This window comes from Mus pahari, chromosome 10 (genome assembly GCF_900095145.1).
Source record: "Mus pahari chromosome 10, PAHARI_EIJ_v1.1, whole genome shotgun sequence".
Classification (NCBI taxonomy): domain Eukaryota; kingdom Metazoa; phylum Chordata; class Mammalia; order Rodentia; family Muridae; genus Mus; species Mus pahari.
Window position 1 is genome coordinate 66,816,002 of NC_034599.1, and position 22,646 is coordinate 66,838,647.

Below are 22,646 nucleotides of genomic sequence, written 5' to 3' on the forward strand. Positions count from 1 at the left end.
AAAAAAAAAAAAACAAAACATGACCAAAGCTCCTTATAGAAGGAAAGGTTTATTTAGTGTATGGTTCCACAGGGGGAATAGTCGTTTATGTTGGGGAAGGATGGCAGTAAGTAACAAGGTACATTGACTGGAGCAGAAATGAAGTGCTCACATCTTTAAACACAAGAATGAAACAGAGTTAGCAAACTGAGAGTGGCTTAAGTACTGGAATTCTTAAAGCCTGACCCATGTAACATACTTTCTCCAGAAAGGCCACACCTCCTACACCTCCCAATCAGCTCCACCAACTGGGAACCAAGTTTCAAATGCCCGAGAATCACAGGTTTACTGTCCTTTAAAACCCTTAATTCTCATGGAAAAATAACAGGTTAGAAGTATAACACTGATCATAAATAACAGGCTCTGATTATAACAATTATCAGAAACATATGCCTTCTCAGGAAAAATATTTAATATTTTGATGGAAAACTATTATCAAGAGCAGAGCATGTTCTGTAAAGAACCAGATAGAAAAAGTGTACAAGACTAGGAGGCCCAACCTTATGTGCTACTACTAGAGAATTTCTGACACTGACGCAGAAAGATGTTACCAATCTGTAATGAATAGAAATTGCTGCTTGCCAATTAGAAAGTAGGTGGGCTTGGCTGGCAGCCTGCTTAATCTGCTTAGTCTATAGCATGTGAGCAATCTATCTGTTCTCATTCTAGTAGTGATTTTACAATTTTACAATTCCACAAGTTATACATTACTAGTAGTAATGTAAAATAACTGCCATCGACTTGAAGAACAATCCTGTCTAGCAGATGGATGAAGGGCCTGCACCACCATCTTCAACACATGTACTTTCTACACACCCAGGAAAAATGCTAGCCTGTATATTAAGTTCCTTATATTTGCTCTTTCAACATACTGTTTAGATTCATTTGAATTAGTTCTGTAACATCATTTTTTTTAAAAGATTTATTTATTTTATGTATGTGAGCACACTGTAGCTGAACAGATGGTTGTGAGCCTTCATGTGGTTGCTGGGAACTGAATTTTTAGGACCTCTGCTTGCCCCAGTCAGCCCTAGTCATTCTAGTCAACTCTGCTTGTTCCAGTCAACTCTGCTCGCTCAGTCCCTGCTTGCTCTGGCCTCAAGATTTATTTATTATTATACATAAGTACACTGTAGCTGTCTTCAGACGTGCCAGAAGAGGGTGTCAGATCTCATTACAGCAGAAGAGCAGTCAGTGCTCTTACCCGCTGAGCCATCTCACCAGCCCCTGTAACATCATCTTAACATTTATTTACTGATAAGATGAAGTTACTCATTTTTATATGCATGGGAGAGTGGTAATTTTTACTTTTGTTTGATTTTAAAGAATACCTTTATTATATTTTTAATTATATGTGTATACCTGTGTCTGTGTGTATGTGCTACTTTGTTTTGTTTGGGTGTGTAAGTAGCCAAAAGAGAGCACTGGATCCCCTGAACCAAGTTAAAATGGATGTAAGCTATCTAATGTCAGCACTGAGAACTAACCCTGGGGTCCTCTGCAAGGGCAGTATATATTCTTAAGTGTTGAGCCATCTCTCCATGATCTTGCTTGACTTTTTTTTCCTTTTGGAGACATAGTTCCATGATATAATTTGACTTGCCAGAATCACTGAGTCATCAGGTATCTTTAAATGTTGATCATCCTGCCTCAGACTAGCAAGTACTGGATTTATATTGTGTGTAACTTAAATTTTTCTTTAAAAAGCTATTTGCTTATAATTTTAAATTATTAATTAATAACAGTGTTATACATTCAAAATATTTTAACAATATCTTCCATTTTGTTGTTCTTTTCATATGAACTGGAGCAATGATATTTCCAATACAGTTTCCATGTCTCTGGTCAGTCTCCCAAACATCCATATCAGAGTCTCACATTGCTAAGAACCCCCCCCCGCCCCTTATTTTTAATCATGCCTCTATTTATGCTAAAACTCTTGCAGCATAAATGAAAAATTCCCTGGGTAATTATGCCAGCTCTTTCCTTGTAATACAGCCGTCTCACACTATTAAGTAAATATTCTACAAAGGCCAAACAAAAACACTGTTATTGCTAAAACACATATTGAAGTATTTTCATTCTTAACAGATTATTGACACCTTCTATTTGTTATGATCTAAATAAGGCAGCAGAAACACAAATAAGCAAGGGCCCTCACCATTTTCATTCTTTGGCTGGGTTATAAGGAAGGAAACAGCTATCCCCAGCACGCCTCCCCTTTACTATGTCAGCTTCAACTAATTTTGTATGGCCTTAGAATTTTATACATCCTTTAAAAACTTTTGCTTATATCAAAATCACATTAACTTTTCGAGTGTTAAATTATACCCATATAACTTGAGATTACTATACTTTATTCAATAATTTTAATTTTCCTCTCCATGTATATAGCTTGTTTCTGCCAGCCTGTGGATGGCAGATGGTTTGTTGCTTGAATTAATTCTTAACTTAGAAAGTAAAACAAGAAAATACTTAATTCATTTCTTTATGTTCTAAACAACCTTATACACTGACCCTTTTTTTTTTGACATTTTCCATTCAATAAAAGAATAAGAGAAAAGATAAAGCATTTAATAAAAGAAAAATCATCTTAAAACTCTTTAAAATTTTATTAAAATTTCAAGTTTATAAGAGAATGACCTCAAATAAAAATCTACCTAAAACTTAATTACTTAGGGTACTGAAATATTCTATGCTTTGCAATCTGTTCCAAGTAAAAATAATCACAATTTTGAAATTATCCCAGAATACAAGCATAGAAAGGGACTACAAATGTACTAATAAAACTGTATTCAGAACTTGGATTAAAACCACAGGAGTCTCTAAAGATGGTGTCCTTTTGGGGGGTAAATGGGATTTTGGTTAAATTCAATTCATCAGTTTTCTTTCATGTCTCATGCTTTCTGCCTCTTTTGTAAGAATTTCTGGGGTGTGTGTGGAAGAGATGGCTCAGTAATTAAGAGTGTTTTCTGTTCATACAGAGGGCCCAGTTAATTCCCAGTGGGCACATCAGGTAGCTTATAACCACCTCTAACTCCAGTTCTAGGAGAAATCTGGCCCCATGGGCACTGCAGATATGTAGCACACATTTAGAAAACCATGCACGCCTGCACACACACAAAAATAAAAATGTTTCTTTTTTGTAAAGTAATAATTATTTGTTGATGGATAACAATCATGTAAAATTTCTCATCAAAAGTATTAATTATTTTAGCTTTCAAATTCACGTTCTACTTCAAACAAGTTTTATATAGTGTAAGAAATAAGTTTCTCTTTCCCACATCAATATACAGTTACTTAAGTACCTTACACTGAAGAGATTGAATTGCTCGCATCAACATCATCTATCCAGGAGCCCTTTCTCAGCTTTCTGCTCTGTTCCTTGAGCTGGGCGTCCATCTACATACAAACACTACATTGTCCTTCTATTATTAGTATAGCTTTGAAGTAAGCAGTGAAAGCTGGTAAGTCCATCCTTCTTTGCTAATTGTTTCTGTTTCTTTTCTGTTATTTTATTATTTTTTTTTTTAAAGGCAGAATTTCTCTGTAGCCCTGGCAGTCCTGGAACTCCCTCTGTATAAGACACTGTCCTTAAACTCAGAGGTTGCTTGTCTGCCTCCCAAGTGCTGGAATTAAATGTGAGCACCACCACCACCCAGATGTTTTTGTGGCAGCTGCAGTGGCAGCTGGTGCTGCTCCTCCTCTCCCTCTTCCTCCTCCTCTTCTTCATCCTCTTTTTAAATATTTATTTATCTAATGTACTAGTGCTCTATCTACAGGTACACTTGCATGCCAGAAGAGGGCATCAGATCCTGTTATAGATGGCTGTGAGCCACCGTGTGGTTGCTGTGAATTGAACTCAGGACCTCTGGAAGAGCAGCCAGTGCTCTTAAGCACTGAGCCATCTCTCCAGCCTGTTTTGGTTTCTGAATCTTTTGTCTTTAATTTAAAAATTAGATAATTAATTTATTTATTGTGTGTGCAAACAGGAACATGTGAACATATATAGAGATCAAAGAACAACTTGTAGGAAGTCATTTCTGTCTACTTTGTGGATTCCAGGAACTAAACTCAGGTTGTCAGGCTGCACAGCTAAGGTATTACCTGCTGAATCATCTCACTGCTATCTTCTGTCTTTGAAAACAAACTTTTAAATATTCTTGTCAGTATCTATAAAGTTTGTTGGAACCCTGATTGGATTTATATTAAATTTATAGCCCAATTTAGGAAGAAATAAAATGTCAATAATACTCTTCATATTCATGAGCATGCTATCTCTGTTCAGACTTTTTATTTCTCCCAGTTGTGTTGTGTTGCATATTTTCACTATTAAAGTCTTATATTCTGTTAAACTTATACCTTGATGTTTCATGAGTTTTAGAATTACTCTGCTATTATTATGTGGTTTTGTGCCTATATATAGTTGGCATGTGAGTGAATGGGGAGGTCAGAAAACAACCTTTCAGAGCTATCTTTCTCTTTTCCACTGTATGAGATTCAGTATGGTTGCTGAACATTTATGGTTTAGTGATTTTTTTGTTGTTGTTGGCTTCTACCATCACATGGTCAGAGAACACCCGCTGTGCATTTTCAAACCTTTGCACTTCACTGACACTGATTTTATGAGCTGGTATATGATTTATAACTCCTGACTAACATAAAAGGAACTTACATTTTCAACTGTTTGATAGAGAGTTCTGTAAATACCAATAAGGACAAGTTGTTGAGTTAATTTAGTTCTATTACTAAGATTTTGTACTATTATCTTGTCCATTGCTGACAAAAAGTTCTCCAAATCTTATTTTTTGAAATGTTTATTTTACACGTATTTGGTGTTTTGCCTGCACATATGTCTGTGTGCCACTTGAGTGCCTGGTGCGCAGAGACCAGAAGACTATGTTGTGTATGGGCTGCTGTTGTAGGAGCTCAAAACCAAACCAGATATCTCTGGAAGAACAAACAGTAATCTTAACGGCTGAGCCATCTCTCTAGCACTTAAGATCTTCACATCTTCATTTACCCAAATTTATTTCTAAGTGTATACATTTTTTGCTTTACTTATTTCTAAGTTTTCAATAGGTCTACATACATTTGTCACATTTTCCAAATATTCGTATTCTCATCACTTTTGAATTCAATGCCTATATATAAACAGCTAACAGAGTTTTTAAACTGCTTGTTCCTAAAGGTTTAATAATGAACTTAGATAAAGCCTTCAACTTCTGGAATGTAAAAACTAACACTGCTATATTTTAAGGTTCTGAAATTTTTATTTAAGCTGTTCAAACAAATATTTGTATAAGAAGTATCAGAGAAAAACTATCATAATGATGAAAGAATTCTCACACTGCTAGGCAGTTTAAAAGGTAATGCCTGTCATTAATTTAGTAAAAATGGCCCAATTAGCCTCTGTGCTGGATCAATTAAAAATTCAATTGCATAATGATCTATCCGTACTTTCAGTAAAACTACTATACCCCTTTCCATTTAATGGCCCATCAGTTCTGTGATTGAAGGTAATAAGAGAAGACTCATTTACTAATGTATTATTACATCATCTTTACATGAAGTAAAGTCCATCAGGCATTATTAAATTAGCCCGAATCTTGCAGAATGTCAGCAACATTTTATATACATTAACAGCAGAGTTAATGTTCCTTGGGGTATGTTGTTGAAGAAAAATAGTAAAGGTGGCATTTGGATATAAGTTTGTAGTCACTATTTATCTTCCTTTTTATTTTTGTCACTTGTGAATATGACAAAGTAGCAATTGGTTAAGCATAGTTTTTACTTCTTATCCATTAAAGCACACATTATTTATACATAAGTTTTACTTTGAATGAGAGTTAATATGCTTTCTCTTTGTTCATCATCACCATAATAAACATTATTATAAGATACTCTTATAAGATAGGGTTATTATAAAAAAGGGTCAGAGATTCTCAGAACTTGGTGCCTTTTCTGCTTCAGTCTCTGGAGTGACAAAAGTACAGGAAGCACCATGCCCAACAACATCTTAATTTTTATAATTTGAGTTTGCCAAGTTTATGCTCAGAACTCAAATCAGTTGGTGTTATCCACCATAATTTCTATAACAGCTGCAGCAGAGCAAGAGCTAGGAAACAGTAATAAATGGCAGAAGCATTGTTCTTTTCGCAGCAATGAATCCCTCTGACTGGTTTCAAGAACCCTTTTGTCTTCACTGATGCTGTTTGTCCTGGCTGTAATACCACCTTTTCACTGCTTTGCTATACTATGGAGTTCCTCTCTAGGATCATAGATAGCTTGTGCTGTCAATTTTTTAGAAACCTATCATTCTCACATGTGTATCTGAAGTCTTGTGTTTTGTTGTTATACCTTCTGTAAGTTCTCTGTTCTCTTTGCATGAGACTTCTTGATCTCTACAATGTTTGTGAACAGCTGTCAAACAGTCCCTTTTAATACTCATGTAAATTCTAGGCTCCTAGGGTGCATGATAAATAAGTAAGCTCTTAGTTCTCTCTTCAATCAAAGTCATTAAAAGTGAAGAACATTGGAGCATAAACTAAGAATGTGAGAGGCTCTTACTGAAGCAGCAACACCATAGTTAAAAACTTCAAACATCAGCTTAGGTTTACTACTTGTTGTATATAAACTGAAAACTATCCCTGACCAACACCTGCTTTCTAGTCTGCATGATGAATTGCTGAAAAGATTCACTGTGAGCATTTAAAAACACTGCAGATCTTAGGGATGTTAGAATTAAGTTTCCCCCTTTTCAAGTTGGAGACTTTAATCTTTTCTCTCAAAGAAAGCATTTTACGTTTATTTTTTTTTCTTTTTTCTTTTTGGTATATCCCAAGTGTCAGTTTTAATACTCTTATATACTGGGGCATTATTGGCTAAATTAAGGGTTTCTTGTACACAAGCACTATGATACCATAATAGTCAATTTGAGAACCAACACTAAGTGACGAATGGGGAGGAAATGTATAGTGTAAACAAATACATTATACAAAGGAGTGACTCACATTCTAGATGGTTCACCACATGACTCAGAATGTTATGCAATCTAAAACTAACCAATAATTTGATTCTGAAATTTTTCATTTCATATTTTCAAAACAAAAGCTGAATGTGGATAACTGAAACCAGAGATAAGGGATTTTTATTTGTTTCAAATATATGAAGGGGCTGGAGCAGTTAAGAGTACTGACTGCTCTTCCAGAGGTCGTGAGTTCAAATCTCAGCAACCACATGGTGGCTCACAACCATCTATAATGAGAGCTGATGCACTCTTCTGGTGCATCTGAAGACAGCTACAGTGTACTCCCATAATCAATCAATCCTTGGGCTGAAGTGAGTGGGGTTGGAGCAAGCAGGGCTGGAGTGAGCAGGGTCAGAGCGAGAAGGAAAAAAAAAAAAAAAGAAAAAGAAAAAGAAAATGGGGACAAAAAAACAGACAATGAAGAAATCCAAAGATATGGTCTTACTTTGTAGCCTATGCTGGCCTCAAACTCAGCAATCTTCATGCCTCTCAGCCTCTCAGATTCTGGGATTATAGGTGTGAGGCCACAATGTCTTAACTCATGGGGCAGCTGTTGCATGTGAGTTGATTTGCTAATAATTATGAATATTATTAACCAGAATGTTATTATTTGTAAATTTAAGATGACTCAAGATACTCATGGCTTAGAATAGACCAAGTCCCATAAAGACTGCCTTTCTGGTTTTTTGTTGTTTTTTTTGAAGGGCAGGGCTAAATTCAGAATTCCATGAGAAAACAGTGAAAAACATGACCATTAGCAAAAACGCACTATGTGAAAACCCTGTAAGGGTAGAAGAAAGTCCCCAGTACAAAGCCAGCTGAGGTCTGAAATACTTGGTGAGCTGTATGATAAAATGAAAGCACTTCTCATGGCAATAGCACAGCCATCAGTACAACAAATTCAAGCTACATGTGTTTATTACATGTTCTTCATTGCATGTATCAATAATTTGCTTTTCTATAGGAATATGTGAGAACTTATTTCCAGACATAAGATGCATTTAGAAAGGAGAGAAACTTTTCTACTTTGTCTCCCATTAAATGGAAGTTAAGAAAATCTCAATTGAAGAAAGGAAACCATCTCAAGATGGAACAATGAAAAGAGAAAATAGGTTGAGCTGCTAAAAACAAAACAACCCTATCACACGAAGTCACAAAATAATATGAATACATAATGGTGAAATCATGTAGATAATCTTCTATCTTCTCTATCATTATGTAAGTGTAAACTTCACTAAACTTACCTGACAGCCTGAGAGTCCAGAGTCTCTGCTGTACAGGGAAAATGAGCCTCTCTCTGAAGTTTTCCCTATAAAACCAAGAAAACAACTTTGTATAAAAAAATTCATTGATGGACAATCAATTCACCTTAAAACCTATTCATTCTAGTCTCAGTAAATACTCGATCACCTGTAAAACCAAGAAAACAACTTTGTATAAAAAAACTTCATTGACGGACAATCAATTCAGCTTAACACCTATTCATTCTAGTCTCAGTAAATACTTGATCATAAATTTGTCATCACTGAAAATACTGCTAAAAGAGTAAAGAATTGACACCTAAATAGTGAACAATATAACTCACAGAGGACATTTACACATTACTTCAAAATAGACGCTTTTATTTCTCTCAGAAATGAGAACAGTAGAGACAGAGATGACTGAACACTGAAGCATGAAGTTCTATTATAAAAGTGTTGTCTGTGAAATTCATGTATAGACTGTGGATAAATATATGTTTATGCACTCAATATACATAACATTGAAAAAGATGGGATTATATGATAAATGCCCTTTGAAATCTGTATTTTAATATAATGTTATATTCTTGAGATAAACTGATATTCATTCAGTGAATTTTTATTGCTGTCTCTTTATAAACATAAAAGCACAGATTATCTATTTTTCTGCTGAAAATTTTCCAATTTTGTGGGTCATGAATAAACATTCTTGCATGTCATAATATGTAGCTTCTTCCAAGTTGTACACATGGCAGAAGTGGATGGCTACTGGTCACACTCAGTTTCATAGGTATTCCTTGCTCCTTGCTGCATCTCTGACAGTATGCACTCTCCTTCATAATTTCTTTTGGGACACAGACATAGTTCCAAAGTCAGCCAGGCTAGCCCAGGAGCCCCTGGCGGTTCCTTAGAAGACAATGAGCATCTCACAGCACCCACAACTGACAACAGCATTTTTTAAGTCTAATATGTGCACATCACATAAGTGTGTACATGTGCTTGTGCTTATGTATCTATGTGTGTGCACCTCTGTATGTGTGAATTTTGGGAGTATGCAAATGTCAATGTCAGGCATCTTCTGCTCTCCAGCTTACTTTTCTGAGTCTCACCGAACATGGATCTTTTTGATTTACATAGGTTGGCTGGCCGATAAGACCCTGAGATCTTCCTGCCTCCTACTACAGCCCCTACTGGTATTATAGCCATGCCCAGCTTTTATGTGGATGCTGAGATAGAACACCCAGACATCTTAACCACTGAGCCATCTCCCCAGCCACTGTACGAATTTTTTAATACCACCATTTTTCTTTTAAAACATCTATTTATTTTTATTTTATGTGCATGAACATTTTGCCTATGTACTACATTAATAACTGGTGTTTACAGAGGCCAGAAGAGGGCATTGGATTCACAGGAACTGATGTTAACCAACAGTTCTGAGATTCCATGTGGTTGCTGGGTACCTGATCCTCTGGAAGGAGAGCCAGTGATCTTAATCTCTGGTCCATCTCTCCAGTACCTACTCATTTATATTTAATAATTTTTGAATATTCAGTAAATAAATTTGGAAACATAATAACTAAATACTTCATCACAATGATATACTGCTTATGACTTCAGCAAAGATAACACAAGTTGATGAAGATGTTAAAAACGGAGTAAAAAAAAGCCAAGATGTTTTTCTCCATGTGACTTTACATTGATAAGAACTTACCCAAATGATTTAAAGATTATGTGAACTTTACTATAATTACATGTCACTGAGCTTGTCATCATGTGGCTGAATAAAATGTAAAATGGATAGAATCTGCTAATTTTAAAAGTTTACACACAGGTCAGATGTACAAGTAATCAAAGTTAGATAACTCTAAACCTACCATCTAATAACACTGTAGACACATAAAAGTCCGTAGCAATAAGTTTAGCTATTACCGAAGTGGCAAGGATATTATTTCTGAGCCTCTTAGCCATTGGGACACAGTACATCTTTTAAAACAATCAATCAATCAAACTTCTTTTTTGAGACCAAGTTTTGTTACAGAGCTCAGGCTGGCTTTGAGATCATGGCAATCCTCCTGGTTCAGTCTCCCAATCTTGCCTTGACTATAGGCATACATGACTCACAGTTTCATTCTTTCTAGGAGGAGAAGTGTGTGGGGGTCAGATGGGAATGTCCTACCCATGTAGTCAATTAGCTGTCCAGGAGCTTACTGGCTGGCCTCAAACTCAGAGATCTGCTTGTCTCTGCTGCCTGATATTAGACTGTAAGACTGACTGAGATTAGCAAGACTGACTAATCTTGCTGGGATTAGAGGTGGGCACCACCACACCTAGCTATAGCTCCATTCTTATCATAATTTTTAAACATAAAGAATTTTAATTTGAAAAATATGCATATGAAGTTAATGGATTAGAAACCTTTTCTGAAGCAAGAGGATCACAGACACAGAAAGGAAATGCTAAGTCAGAATGATTTAAAAAGTTCGGGGGTGGGGGGTGGGGACTGGCGAGATGGCTCAGCGGTCAAGAGCACCGACTGCTCTTCTGAAAGTCCCGAGTTCAAATCCTAGCAACCACATGGTGGCTCACAACCATCTGTAATGAGATCTACTGCCCTCTTCTGGTGCATCTAAAGACAGCTACAGTGTACTTACATATAATAAATAAATAAATCTTAAAAAAAAAAAAGTTTGGTGGGGAAAAATTAAGGGTAGTTCACACCTCCATATATAGGCACATTGTTTTTTGGGATGATATTAGTTTATGAGATCTTAAAAATCTTTCATAGTTCCTATCCTTAATTTTAAAAGATGGTTTTCACTGGAAACACCTCTTACCTCATATAGTTGGCAAGAAAGAGTTGGGAGATTATGTCAATACTATAAAGGCAATACATCTGTTTAGATTTAGTGACTTAACACAGTAAATATAGTATCAATCAGTCACTTAACACAGTAAATATAGTATCAATTTCATGGCTGAAACACTAAGTTCTTCCTATCTGAGAAATTCCAACCCTCAAACATTAGTAATCAGTAGACATTGCTGATAAAATCATTAACAACACATATTACAAGTTATAAATATAATTATTTATCAATTAAAAACAGGCTCTGAAAGACTTCAAAGCTAACCAATAATCTAAAATATATTGTACTCAGATTCAAATGTTCTAGTAAGAACTTAAAAAAAGTTAAGGTAGAAAAGGGAACAAAAGAACATGAATATCAGCCTGAGTATCAATGAAGTCCTTTAGGATCTTAATGATTGAGATAATCTAGAAAAATGTAAAACTGGGCCCAGTGAGATGGTTTGGCAGGTAAGGGTTTGATGCGCAGAACTCATGTCAGAGGGATAGAGGGAACCAAGTCCAATAAGTTGTCCTCTGACCTCCACATGTACAATCTTGACGTGTGTATCCATCCCCATAATAATAAATAAATATTCAAGAATTTAATTTTAGACCTTTGTCTATAAATATTCCTCAACTATTTTCCTTTCATAGCTATATTCAAGTCAGAGAGGATGAGAATTAACAAGAGATGAAGGTATTACACATTATGTCTTGATACAGAAAACAGATCACTTGCAAATAGTATTTATTCAAAAGATTTTGAAATAGAAGTATGTTTTTCTTTTACCTTTCATCATGTGAAACAAGTTATTTTCCAAGGACTTATAAGGTCAGAGCTGGTTGTAGTGGTTGTGTGTTCTAATCCCAGTTCTCAGGAGGTAGAGGCAGGTGGATCACTGGTAGTAGTGGCACAGCTCTATTGCAAATATTCTGGACAGAGGAGCCTGAGTTTGTACTGTAGTTACATACATAGTCTTGTTGCTATGACAAATTCCTGATTCAAACAACTTCAGGGGGGAAGTTTCTGGGGATGCATATGGCAAGGAAGGCAATGGAGCTGGGGCCTGCTCTGTCAATACTGGTTCAAGTATAAGGCATCAATCAGTGTCTTAGCTCCTGGAAGATCCAGAAGCAGAGGCCAAATTGAGTGGTGTATGCTTCAAGGCCTTGCCAATGGTAGCTTCTACTTGCCAGGGTAGCTCAACAATTCCTCAGCATCCCAACACAGTGCCACTATGTGAGCAAGAAGTACCTGAACATAAGAACCTGGAGAAGATACTTTGCCTTGAAAATATAGATGAACTCCTCCAAACAATTATGAACTAATGGGATTATGAGATTCTTTTCTTTTTAAATTTCTTAATTATATTTATATACAGAAAACTTAAGAGTGTACATTTAATTCAGTTTAGTGGCCTTTGCCTTTTTCAGCTGGCCCCAGGACATTGCTTCCCCAGTGGTGGTGGATTTTGTCATTTCTGTCATTATAATTGGCCCTAATAGCTTCCACCAGCTTAGTAGAGCACCCTTGTCTTGTCCTATAGTCTTCTGGTGGGAGTCTGCCGCTCCATGTGTCCCTGTGTCCATTCAGGTCACTCTCACACCTCATTTGTACCCCTCTCCCACCCTGGAGCCTCTTCCCTACAGTACCTGCCTCCCTACAGAGCAGCTTACAACCACATTGTAACACTGAAAGTGAAAATGATTACCATTTTCTGCATGTAGGTTAAGGCTCTATTTAACTTGTTCATGTAAAAAAGAAAAAGAAAAAAAGAAAGGAAAGTCATGTATAAGACTATAAGCTATATCCATCAAAGGCAGTACTTAATGGGACTTTTAACCCCAGTGGATTGTAGCATTTTTTTACAAGCTGGCATTAAGAATCTCATAATCGAAAGACGGGAGTGCTCTATTGCATCATCAAGGGAAAGGACAGGCTGGGGCACCTGGTCCACAGGAAGACATGCACCACTGTTGCCTTCACACAGGTTAGGCTCTATCAAAAACAACTAAGTTATAGACAGGAAAGGTTTATTCATTCAAGCTTATGGTCTGAAGTTCAAAGGCATGGTTTCCCCATCAGCTCAGTACTGCTTAGTTCTCCAATCCACTCAGCTCTATCAAATCCTATCTAAGGCATGGAAAAGTTTACATTACAAAGAGGGGGAGAGAGAGAGAGAGAGAGGGAGCCTGACCTCCCACTTCCCTTAAGGCTCCACAGCACTCACTTCTCAGTGTTCTCTTCTAAAGCACCCTTCTACTTCTCAACTCTCCTCTCAACATCTCAGGACTATTTTGGGCTTGGTGGTAGGAACTAGCCCTTGCTGACTAGCTACTCTGGACTGAAAAATACAACAGGTGTTTTACTCCATTGCAAAGCATCACTACTAGCACTATTTTTCCTATATAAATCCTGATACCAAGAGGTGATTAAAAATGGTATCTGTGAGATGGGTCAGAAAACTTTTCTCCTGTCCATTTCCATCTTCGGGCTGAAGAAGTCTGCTCTATTACACCCATGGTATGTGCTTTCTTACTAGCTGAAAACAAATATGCTGGTGAGGAAAGAGCCAGCAACAACAATATTAGGTTGCCCAGCTTATATTTCTGCAACCCCTGGATCCTTGAAATTTTCTAGTCAATTAATTACTAATTGTAGCAACTCTTCCATTAACAACTCCTGAGCAGAGACATAGTTTCCTTGTTTATATTGTAAAAGCCAGTTATGATTTCTCTACATTTTTATAAGTTGTACTAATTTGTAACCACAATTTCAATTCACCACTACATAAATCCTTCCATGTCCTACAAGCAGTTAAAACTTAAACACACAGCCGGGCCTGGTGGCACAGGCCTTTAATCCCAGTACTCGGGAGGCAGAGGCAGGCGGATTTCTGAGTTCGAGGCCAGCCTGGTCTACCAAGTGAGTTCCAGGACAGCCAGAGCTATACAGAGAAACCCTGTCTCGAAAAACAAAAAACAAAAAACAAAACAAAAAAAAAAACTTAAACACACATAGACACACAAAGACAAAGGAACACACATACAAACACACAAAACCCAGTATAAACCTAGATATTAACATAGAAAATAAGAATATGAGTATTTAAAAAAATTACTTCTATTAACATTATTGTAGTCAAACTTAAAAGTATCTTAATGTATAAATCATGTAAGTTTTTCCTGTATTTGCTTTTCAGAGAAACAAATCCTGACAGTCAAATCCAAACATTTGGAGACAAATCTAAATTGACGACAGTCTTCTGCACAAACCACTCCTTTCTCCTTGGTACATATAAAAGTCATTTGCCTAACACTTGTGGATGGACAGGCTGTTCCTCCACTCCTATGGATGAAACCTACTGCCAATTACATGTAATATGACTCTTAGTAACTATCTGAAGAAACATAAGGTGCTGTCTTACAATACAAGCAACTGTACAATGCAACTGGGTATAACCGAGCATGACCTGAGATGATCAAAACAAAGCAGAAGACTCTTTTGGCAGTACTAGGGATTCAACTCCTATCAGAGAGACATACCTGGCCTGAGACTTGGGAAATCTAATTATTAAATTAGTCTCTTGATTCTTGCCTCTCTTTTAAGTTAACTAGGCAAGATACAAGTCATTTACAATTAATGCCTTCATTCATTCTGCTAGGAAAATCGCTTCAGTAACATGAAGCTCACACAGGCCTGCTCAGTTTAATTAACATTTACAAAGTACTTGGAAATTCTTGTCTGAAAGACCTAAAGTCAACACTATCTACCATCATGGACCTCATTTGGGTAGCAACTTTCTCAATCTTATAGAAAAAGGGGCTTTTATTTTCTAAGTTTCCTTTTTAAAATGAGGGCATGTTCCTGAATTTGGGATATGTTCTTCTAGCTGGGCTGCCCTGCCTGGCCTCAATGGGAGAGGAAGCACTTAGCCTCCCAGAGACTGGAATTTAAGGGGTGGGGCATCACTCAGAGTATAAGGAGGATGGAGGGGGGTGACCAGGAGGGGGGCAATAAGCAGGATGTAAAGTGACTAATTTAAAAAATTAAATAAAAAATATTTCTTAAAGTAAATAAAGGTTTTTGCGCCCCCCCCACACCCAAAAAGAAAGAGGGCTTTTAAATAAATGTTTGCCTATTTCTTCACAACAATTTGTTTTAAGCATTATTGATGAGCATCTATACTAGGCACACTACCCGCTATACTGAAGATACTTATGTACTCAGTGCCAAGAGCACAGATGTGGGTTCTCTGTAATCTCCTTTTGTTCATTCCATGTCAAATCACTCACACAGTTACTAAAGAGAAGGCCTCAGCAAAGGAAAGGCCAAGTCAATTGTGAGGTCAGATAAAGGGAGAGAATCCCTGCAGAGCTCAGTGAGAAGTCCCAGGTACTGTTACTGTTCTAACCAGCCAATAGATTACAAACAGCTTCTTAGGCAAGAATTCCACAGGACCTCCAAGATGGGCTAATTTGAAAGTTCCTTAGATATGACCTCTTGTGACTTTTAAGTCCAAAATGAAGTCATCCAAGATGCAAGCAACCCCAACCCAACTATTATCCATGCTCTCTCTTCTCCAAGTAGATTAGACAGCAGTTTATAAAAGACAGTTTGCCTTTAGTCAGACAGAAAGGGCACGTGAGTAGACTAAATTATCACAGTAGCAATTGTTGTTATTTATTAAAATTATGGACTACCTTATGTTCCAATGTCTCGTGTATAAAACATAAAAAAGTGCACATTATATGTGCCATAAAACTTAAGCTTCATTTCTCTAAATTGTTTCACTGTGTTCTATGCTGTCATCCCTCACTCTACAATGGCGCTATCTCCCTAACTCTCTCTGTGTTAAAACTATCTACAATCTCTAAGCTGTTTTAGAAAGCACTGTGCTCAATTAACCACTGTTCATGTTGCACTGACACTGTCCCTTTAGTAGAACTTGCGTGTGCTTTCTTACTTCACGTTTCTGCACTTGTTCGACTGCATGTCTAAATTTGTAGAAAAGATAGTATCACTTTTATAGCAATCCAACAGAATAGTGAAGTAAGACTTTGTCATTTGGCTACATTTCAAGAGAAAATGTCATAAATGTCTATTTTTTAAATAATAAAATAATATTTGTATCTTAAAGTATTTTAATTAGTGGCTTTCAAGCAACAAATGATTTAGTAAGTTCAAGTTCCCCAGCATCTTGCCCATAACCACAGGGAAAAAAATAAATATGGAGTTAGAAAGATGGCCAAGCTCTTAAGGTTAGGCTGACAACCCAGATGCCAAGAAAAGTAAACTAACAGCTCATCAACAACTAACTTGACTAGAGGCTGAAAAAGGAGCAAATTCTCCAATGCAGTGACTTTAGGCACTTTGTTTCCTTCTGGCATCAACAAATCTTGGTAACTATGCATTTACACAACCTCCTCCTCCTTTTCACAGACTGACTCTGTTCCTATCAAATCATTAGCAGTGATCCTTTCAGAAATGTCTTGTATTATAAAATGAGTAGAATATTAAGTTATTATTGTTTGTTCAATAACATTCTAAAATTTTCTGTATTTGGCTCTTTAATTTGGGCCATGATCTTACCAGGCGAGGTCAGTATGGATGTCTGGTTTCTCTGGCACTCCGGAATCAGAAGGTAGATGCCATTTGTTCAAAGAACAACGGTCTTGAACTCTAGACTTTTGTATTAGTGCCAGGGATAGATTCTATTCTAAGACTATTTATATTATATAGCCACATGGAAGCAAAACAGCATAAAAGAATTATGCTGTAAGTTAAAGAACAATGAATGATTACTAATTACCAAGATTTCCTGACAGTGAGAATGGGAAAAGAAAAAGAACGCCATGGAGCTGCTACCAACCTTCACTATCTGGTCATAAACAGGGTGGTGAGGGTCAAGTGCCTGCTGTGCTCTGTCTGTGTCACATGAGCAAGTTACTGAACTTCTTTTAGATCTCAGTTCCTCTTTTTGCTTAGTTTAACCTCAAGTCCAAACTGTAATGGACTCTATCTAATTGGCTCTAAAGTTTGAGAACCACAAACAACACTATGAGTCAGGCAGCTTACTTTCTGTATGATATAAATTTGGGTACTGCATGCAGTAAAAGGTGAGGACAACCTGTTAAAAAATGCAGAAACTTGGATGACAAGCAGTGATGAAAATGGAGCATGTAAGCAGAGCACCAAGTATGCTATTCTATACATCCTACCTATGATATCTGCAAATATGGTGTACTAGATATGGCAAACTCTGTGTCAAGATAATCCAAACCACTGGGGCTGGAGAGACAGCTCATCAGTAAGAGCACCAGCTGCTTTTGCAGAAGACCTGGGCTCAGTTTCTAGCACCTACATGATAGTGCACACCCTCCTGTAACTGCAGTTCTGCAGAACCAGCCATGTTCACACACTAATAAATTACTTTTAAAAATAGCTGAAACCACCAAGACTTCGCTGCATTCGAAGAAAAGTTCTACATGGTCATGCATTTTTCATTTGGGCTTATTAACACGTATACAATGTAGAAAAGTAGCACACTTTGAATACCATAGGAAAACACACAGAGATACAGAGCCATCAAAAGAGGACCAGGCCATTCTGTTGAAACAGATGGGGAATGCCCAGAATAAAACATTAAATCCCTTTTATGGTCTGCTAAACATTAAGTAGCAGTACTGCTGCAGAACAAGTACTCTGAGGATAATATACGTCACATTCAGTTTTCACAGAGCATATGACTTGCTGTCATACACACTGTGCAAACTGAAAATGAGTAAAAACTAGTTTCAATTTCTAAAGCTCATTTGTGAGTAATAAGACATTTGTCAAAATAAGAGTTTACATACCAATTGAAACAGTTAAATAAAGGAATGTGATAAAGGGCTGGAAAAACTGACTGGTAGTTAAGAGCACTTGCAGATCTCCCAGAAGACTAGATTCCATATCCCAGCATCCATGTCAGGTGGCTCAGAGCCACCTGTATACATACACACACACACACACACACACACACACACACACACACAGTGTGGTAGTACCTGTTTGTAATTCCAACACTGGACAAATAGATTTAGGAGGATACCACATTGGAGGCCAGCCTGGCCCAAATATAAAAAGAGGAAGAATAAGCTATATAAATGGCTATTCAAATAAATGTGGAAAACTAGTATATCTGAGTGTAGTATTTTTGAAGGACAGGAAGGTAGGTAGAAGGGAAAGAAAAGAATAACCTGATGAGACAGACAATGCTCAAAAAGACCCTGGCTGTAAACTAGCATTTGAAACTGCAACTCTGTAGCAGATGTATGATGGAACTCTGCGGCAACTCTGTATGATGGAACTTCTCCATTCCTCAGCTGCAGCTATTGTAAGCTGGGGAAAAAAAACCCTCAGCTTCCTCACTGTGTTTTTGCAATGATAAAATGTACTGGCATATAAAATGCTTAGAACAGTGGTAAGCAAAAGAAAAGCTATTCAAGTTTTAATTACTTTTCTTTCTGACAGGGTTTTTTGAAGACTAGGCTGCCAAACTTCTGGTTGGCTGGCCCTCAACTCCTGAGAGCATGATCCTAAGTGGGTATCCCCATGACTATAGTGCTGGGAAACAGCCTGTGCAAGCAGGTTAGGTGCGTGAGCATCATATCAACAGGGCAACTCTAGATCAAGCACGAATTACTTTTCAACAAAATCCACTGACTAGAAAAAAGAAATGATAAGTGTCACAAGGAAAAAAGTCAATTACAGGAGAGAAAGAAAGTGAAGTCTAGGAAAAGAACTTAAAGGGAATTGCTGGGTACTTCCAGATATTTTAAGTTTTGTTTTGTTTTGACAGGGTCTCACAGATTGGCTGGCTTAGAACTAGCTCTGTAGACCAGGCTGGTCTCAAACTCATAGAGAACTGCCTCTCTCTCCCTCCCAAGTGCTGGCTGGTGTTAAAAGAGTGCACCATCACAACCAGCAATGTGGTGTGAATCATTATGCCTTTCATTTCACTAAATTTCATTAAAATCTAAAAGCTTCTCCATTCCTTAGCACTGATGAACAGCTGTCTGTATGCCCGCCAACCACACAGAACCCATTTGTATATATAGCCACAAGTAGCTGTAGTTGAGAAACTGTGACACGCAGAAAGATTAACCAAGAAAATTATACAAGGTGGTAGAATTATCTGAAAAGAAGTATAACAGATAGTATAAAATCATTTTTAATAGAGTTGCACATTCCTTAAGTCAACAGGCTAAGTAGGCTTGAATGCAAACCTGTTTATTCCTTCTTACCAAATGTTCAAAGGAAACAATTCTAGGAGAGAGCACATGGGACTTTGTGGTTCCAAATCATTTTCAGTATAGTCTGATTGTTGACTATAGCTTATAGAAATAAGACACACAAATGACCCTCATCAGTTACAAAGGTGAACTGACCTTAATGAGCAGTATGGATACATACATGATTCTTTGTTCTCATCTTAGGGAAGAAACTATTCTTCAAATGTATATAGAGAGCACAGTAAAAAGAAAGAACCTTTCCCTGCCAATTCTTGGTTTCTCCCTGAGTGCTATTTAGGTAAATTAAATTTAATGTGGTATTACTGATCAGGGCAATTTTGGAGATTTGTCTCTGTACCACCTGGGTTTTTGTTTGTTTGGGTTTTAAGACAGGGTCTCACTTAATAACCCCAGCTGGTCTGGAACTTACTACTTACTGTAAGTAAGACTGGCTTTAAACTTGTAAATTCTGCCATTTGGATGCCCAAAGCTCTGGGGTTACATGAGCCATCATACCCAGTCACCATGCCATAACTGCTCCTTTCATCTTTTACTTTTCTCTGTTATAATGTACATAACTTGATATCATGTATAGAAAAGAATGCCCAGTCCAAGACATGGGCATGGCCTCTTCCTATGTAAGGCAATAAATATGGGCAATAAGCTCTCCTTCCATTCTCTTGCACTGCCCAAGCGACGCACTGTTCTTTCTTTGTATTTTTTAGGCTTTTACTGGTGTACTTCTTTTCTGTTTTGGTTCAGGTTCAATCCCCTATAGATCCTTGACTTGGGTACTTGGCCTGTTGTTATGACAAAAAACACGACAAGACAAAAACTTCAGAAAAAGTCAGCAATGGAAGAATACACCTTTAATCCCAGTGCTTGGGAGGCAGAAGCAGGTAAATCTCTGAGAGTTTGTGACCAGCCTGGTTTATGAGTTTCAGGACAGCCAAGGCTACATAGAGAGATCCTGTCTAAAAGACAAAACACCAAAACAAACAAACAAAAATCCCCAAAAACGAACGACAAAAAAAATAACCTTAAGAAAAAAAGGGTTTCTTTTGGCTCCCAGTATGAGGACACAGTTCATCACAGTGGTTAAGTCCTGGTGGCAGGAGCACATGGGCTTGTGCTTTTTCCTTTTTCTACAATCTAGAACTTAAGCCAAGAAAATGGTGCCACCTACTTAGATCTTTCCACCTCTATAATCTTATCAACATAACCCTCCCTCTCATGCATGCTTAAAGGATAATCATCCTTCAATGGTATCCTGGAAGCTTGTCTTCCTGGTGAGTCCAAATCCTATAAAAGTTGACAATCCGCACTAAACATCACTATCTTGTAACAGTGCCTTTGGGCATTTTCTTTCCCTCTCCTTTTTTGTAGAAGCCAAATCCTGTTGTATCTGAACTGACTCAGGGTTTACTGAGAGGAATGAGACCTGTACTTGGTTCCTAGGCCTGAGACAAGTTTCAGCTCTTCCTCAATCACTTGCCTCATGGTCAAAAGACTTTGCTACTCCACAGCAGCTCAAGTCTTTTGAAATGAATGTCTGGGGAAACTGACCCCTGCTCAGTCTTATCTTTCCTATGAGAGTCAGTGGAGGCTTGAGGAAAAAAACTCAAAAGAAACAATGAAGCCACCCTTTGGTTTTATTTATGTATTTTTGGGGATGACATTTGCTAAGATTCCCATTGCTCTTTCCAGTCACTAGAAAGATGGTAGCTCCTATCTGGCACCCTGGAGATCTTCAAATTGCTGCCATTTTACTTTTATTCATTGAGAATGGGGTGATGCTTGTTTTTTCTAGTTTGTGTATCATGTTCGTCTGGTGTGTGTGTGTGTGTGTGTGTGTGTGTGTGTGTGTGTGTGTGTGTGTGTACAGTTTTACTCTGTAGCCCAAACTGGCCCCAAACTTGCAGTAACTCTGCCTCAGCCTCCTGAGTACTGAGATACATATAGACATTAGCCACCAAATGTGCCTTCTCCTTCGTCTTTAAGTCAAATATCTGCAACTCAGCTCTCATGGATTAGAAAAGCTGCTGCTGCTGCAAGTACTTGGCAGTCACTCTTATCCTGCACACTTCCTTCCAGATAATGTACTCTCATTCAGAAATTCCGTGAGTTTCTCTCCTTTGGCATCAAATACATACCTCTCCTCTACATACCTGAGCTGATGAGCACATTTCTAACAGCTACTTCAATACCCTTCATTGTTGGTTCCACATCTACCTAATTTCTGGGATGAATGTTTTTCAAATTTCCCAATCCATTTTATGTCCTCGTGATATATAAGTCAATGCTAGGTCTTAAAAAATGTGTATTTTGGGGTGTTAGATTTTGCTGTATTCCTTAAAAAATGCCAGGCAACAGTCAAGTGCCTTGGAATTAGTTTAGTCCTTTCCCAGGCTTGCCTTTAAGTTTGTTGCAGGATGTCCAGAACAGTACTAATTTACTTCTGCCAACACAACAGCTTTCTGAAAACTCTAGAGACGTCTACTAAATATGAGGTTTTTCTATATTGGTTAGATGGAAAAACTCTTTTCAGCTTCACCTGAGTTTCAGCAATTCCTCATCGTATTCCTATGTGGGGAATTTCTCCTTGGTCTCAAGTTAAACTGCCTCACATGTACACATAGAGCAGCACTCAGGAAACCAATGCAAATGCCAAGTTCCTCCTCACCTGCCTGCCTTCCAAACTGCAGCTATAGTCCCTAACACTCTGGCATAATTCAGTCGAGGTCAAAACCAACCAAACACAACTTTTAGAAAATCTAGAATTTTATTTAATGCTTCTGTTTTAAAATGTAAAGAGATCCTTGTTTCTAATGTGAGAGATACTTTACACGGCACCGAAAATCTCACTAAAGTGAGCCGACACATGTGAATGAGCGACAAACTACTTGTAAAGCATGGAGTTATTTACCAAAGGTTACAAAGCTGGAGACGGTCCAGTTCTCTCTCTTCATTTCACTCACAGAATGCCCAGTTCCGAGTTTTCTGCAATCAGCTTTTGGTTAGTTAACTTCAATGTCACATAGTTGTGCGAGTTTTAAAAATTCTTGTTATAAGTATTCGTATGAGGTTTTAGTAAATCGTATTATTTATAAGTCATTCTTAAAGCACATCTAACTATTTGATAGGAATTACATTGACTTTGAAAATTGTTTACCTATATCAGTACTCTCTCTCTGTCTGTCTCTGTCTG

The 22,646-nt window shown here is 37.5% G+C and overlaps 1 protein-coding gene across 7 annotated transcripts in view; it reads right to left on the bottom strand.

Annotated features, from left to right (window-relative positions):
• The window catches only part of Tcf12 (transcription factor 12), a 263,062-nt gene that overhangs the window by 92,898 nt on the left and 147,518 nt on the right, over positions 1-22,646 (bottom strand). For all 7 annotated transcript variants that reach the window (XM_021206106.2, XM_021206102.2, XM_021206104.2 and 4 more), the window contains one exon: positions 8,314-8,378. In XM_021206106.2, coding sequence (XP_021061765.1) covers positions 8,314-8,378 — 65 coding nt within the window. The remainder of the gene's footprint in view (positions 1-8,313; positions 8,379-22,646) is intronic.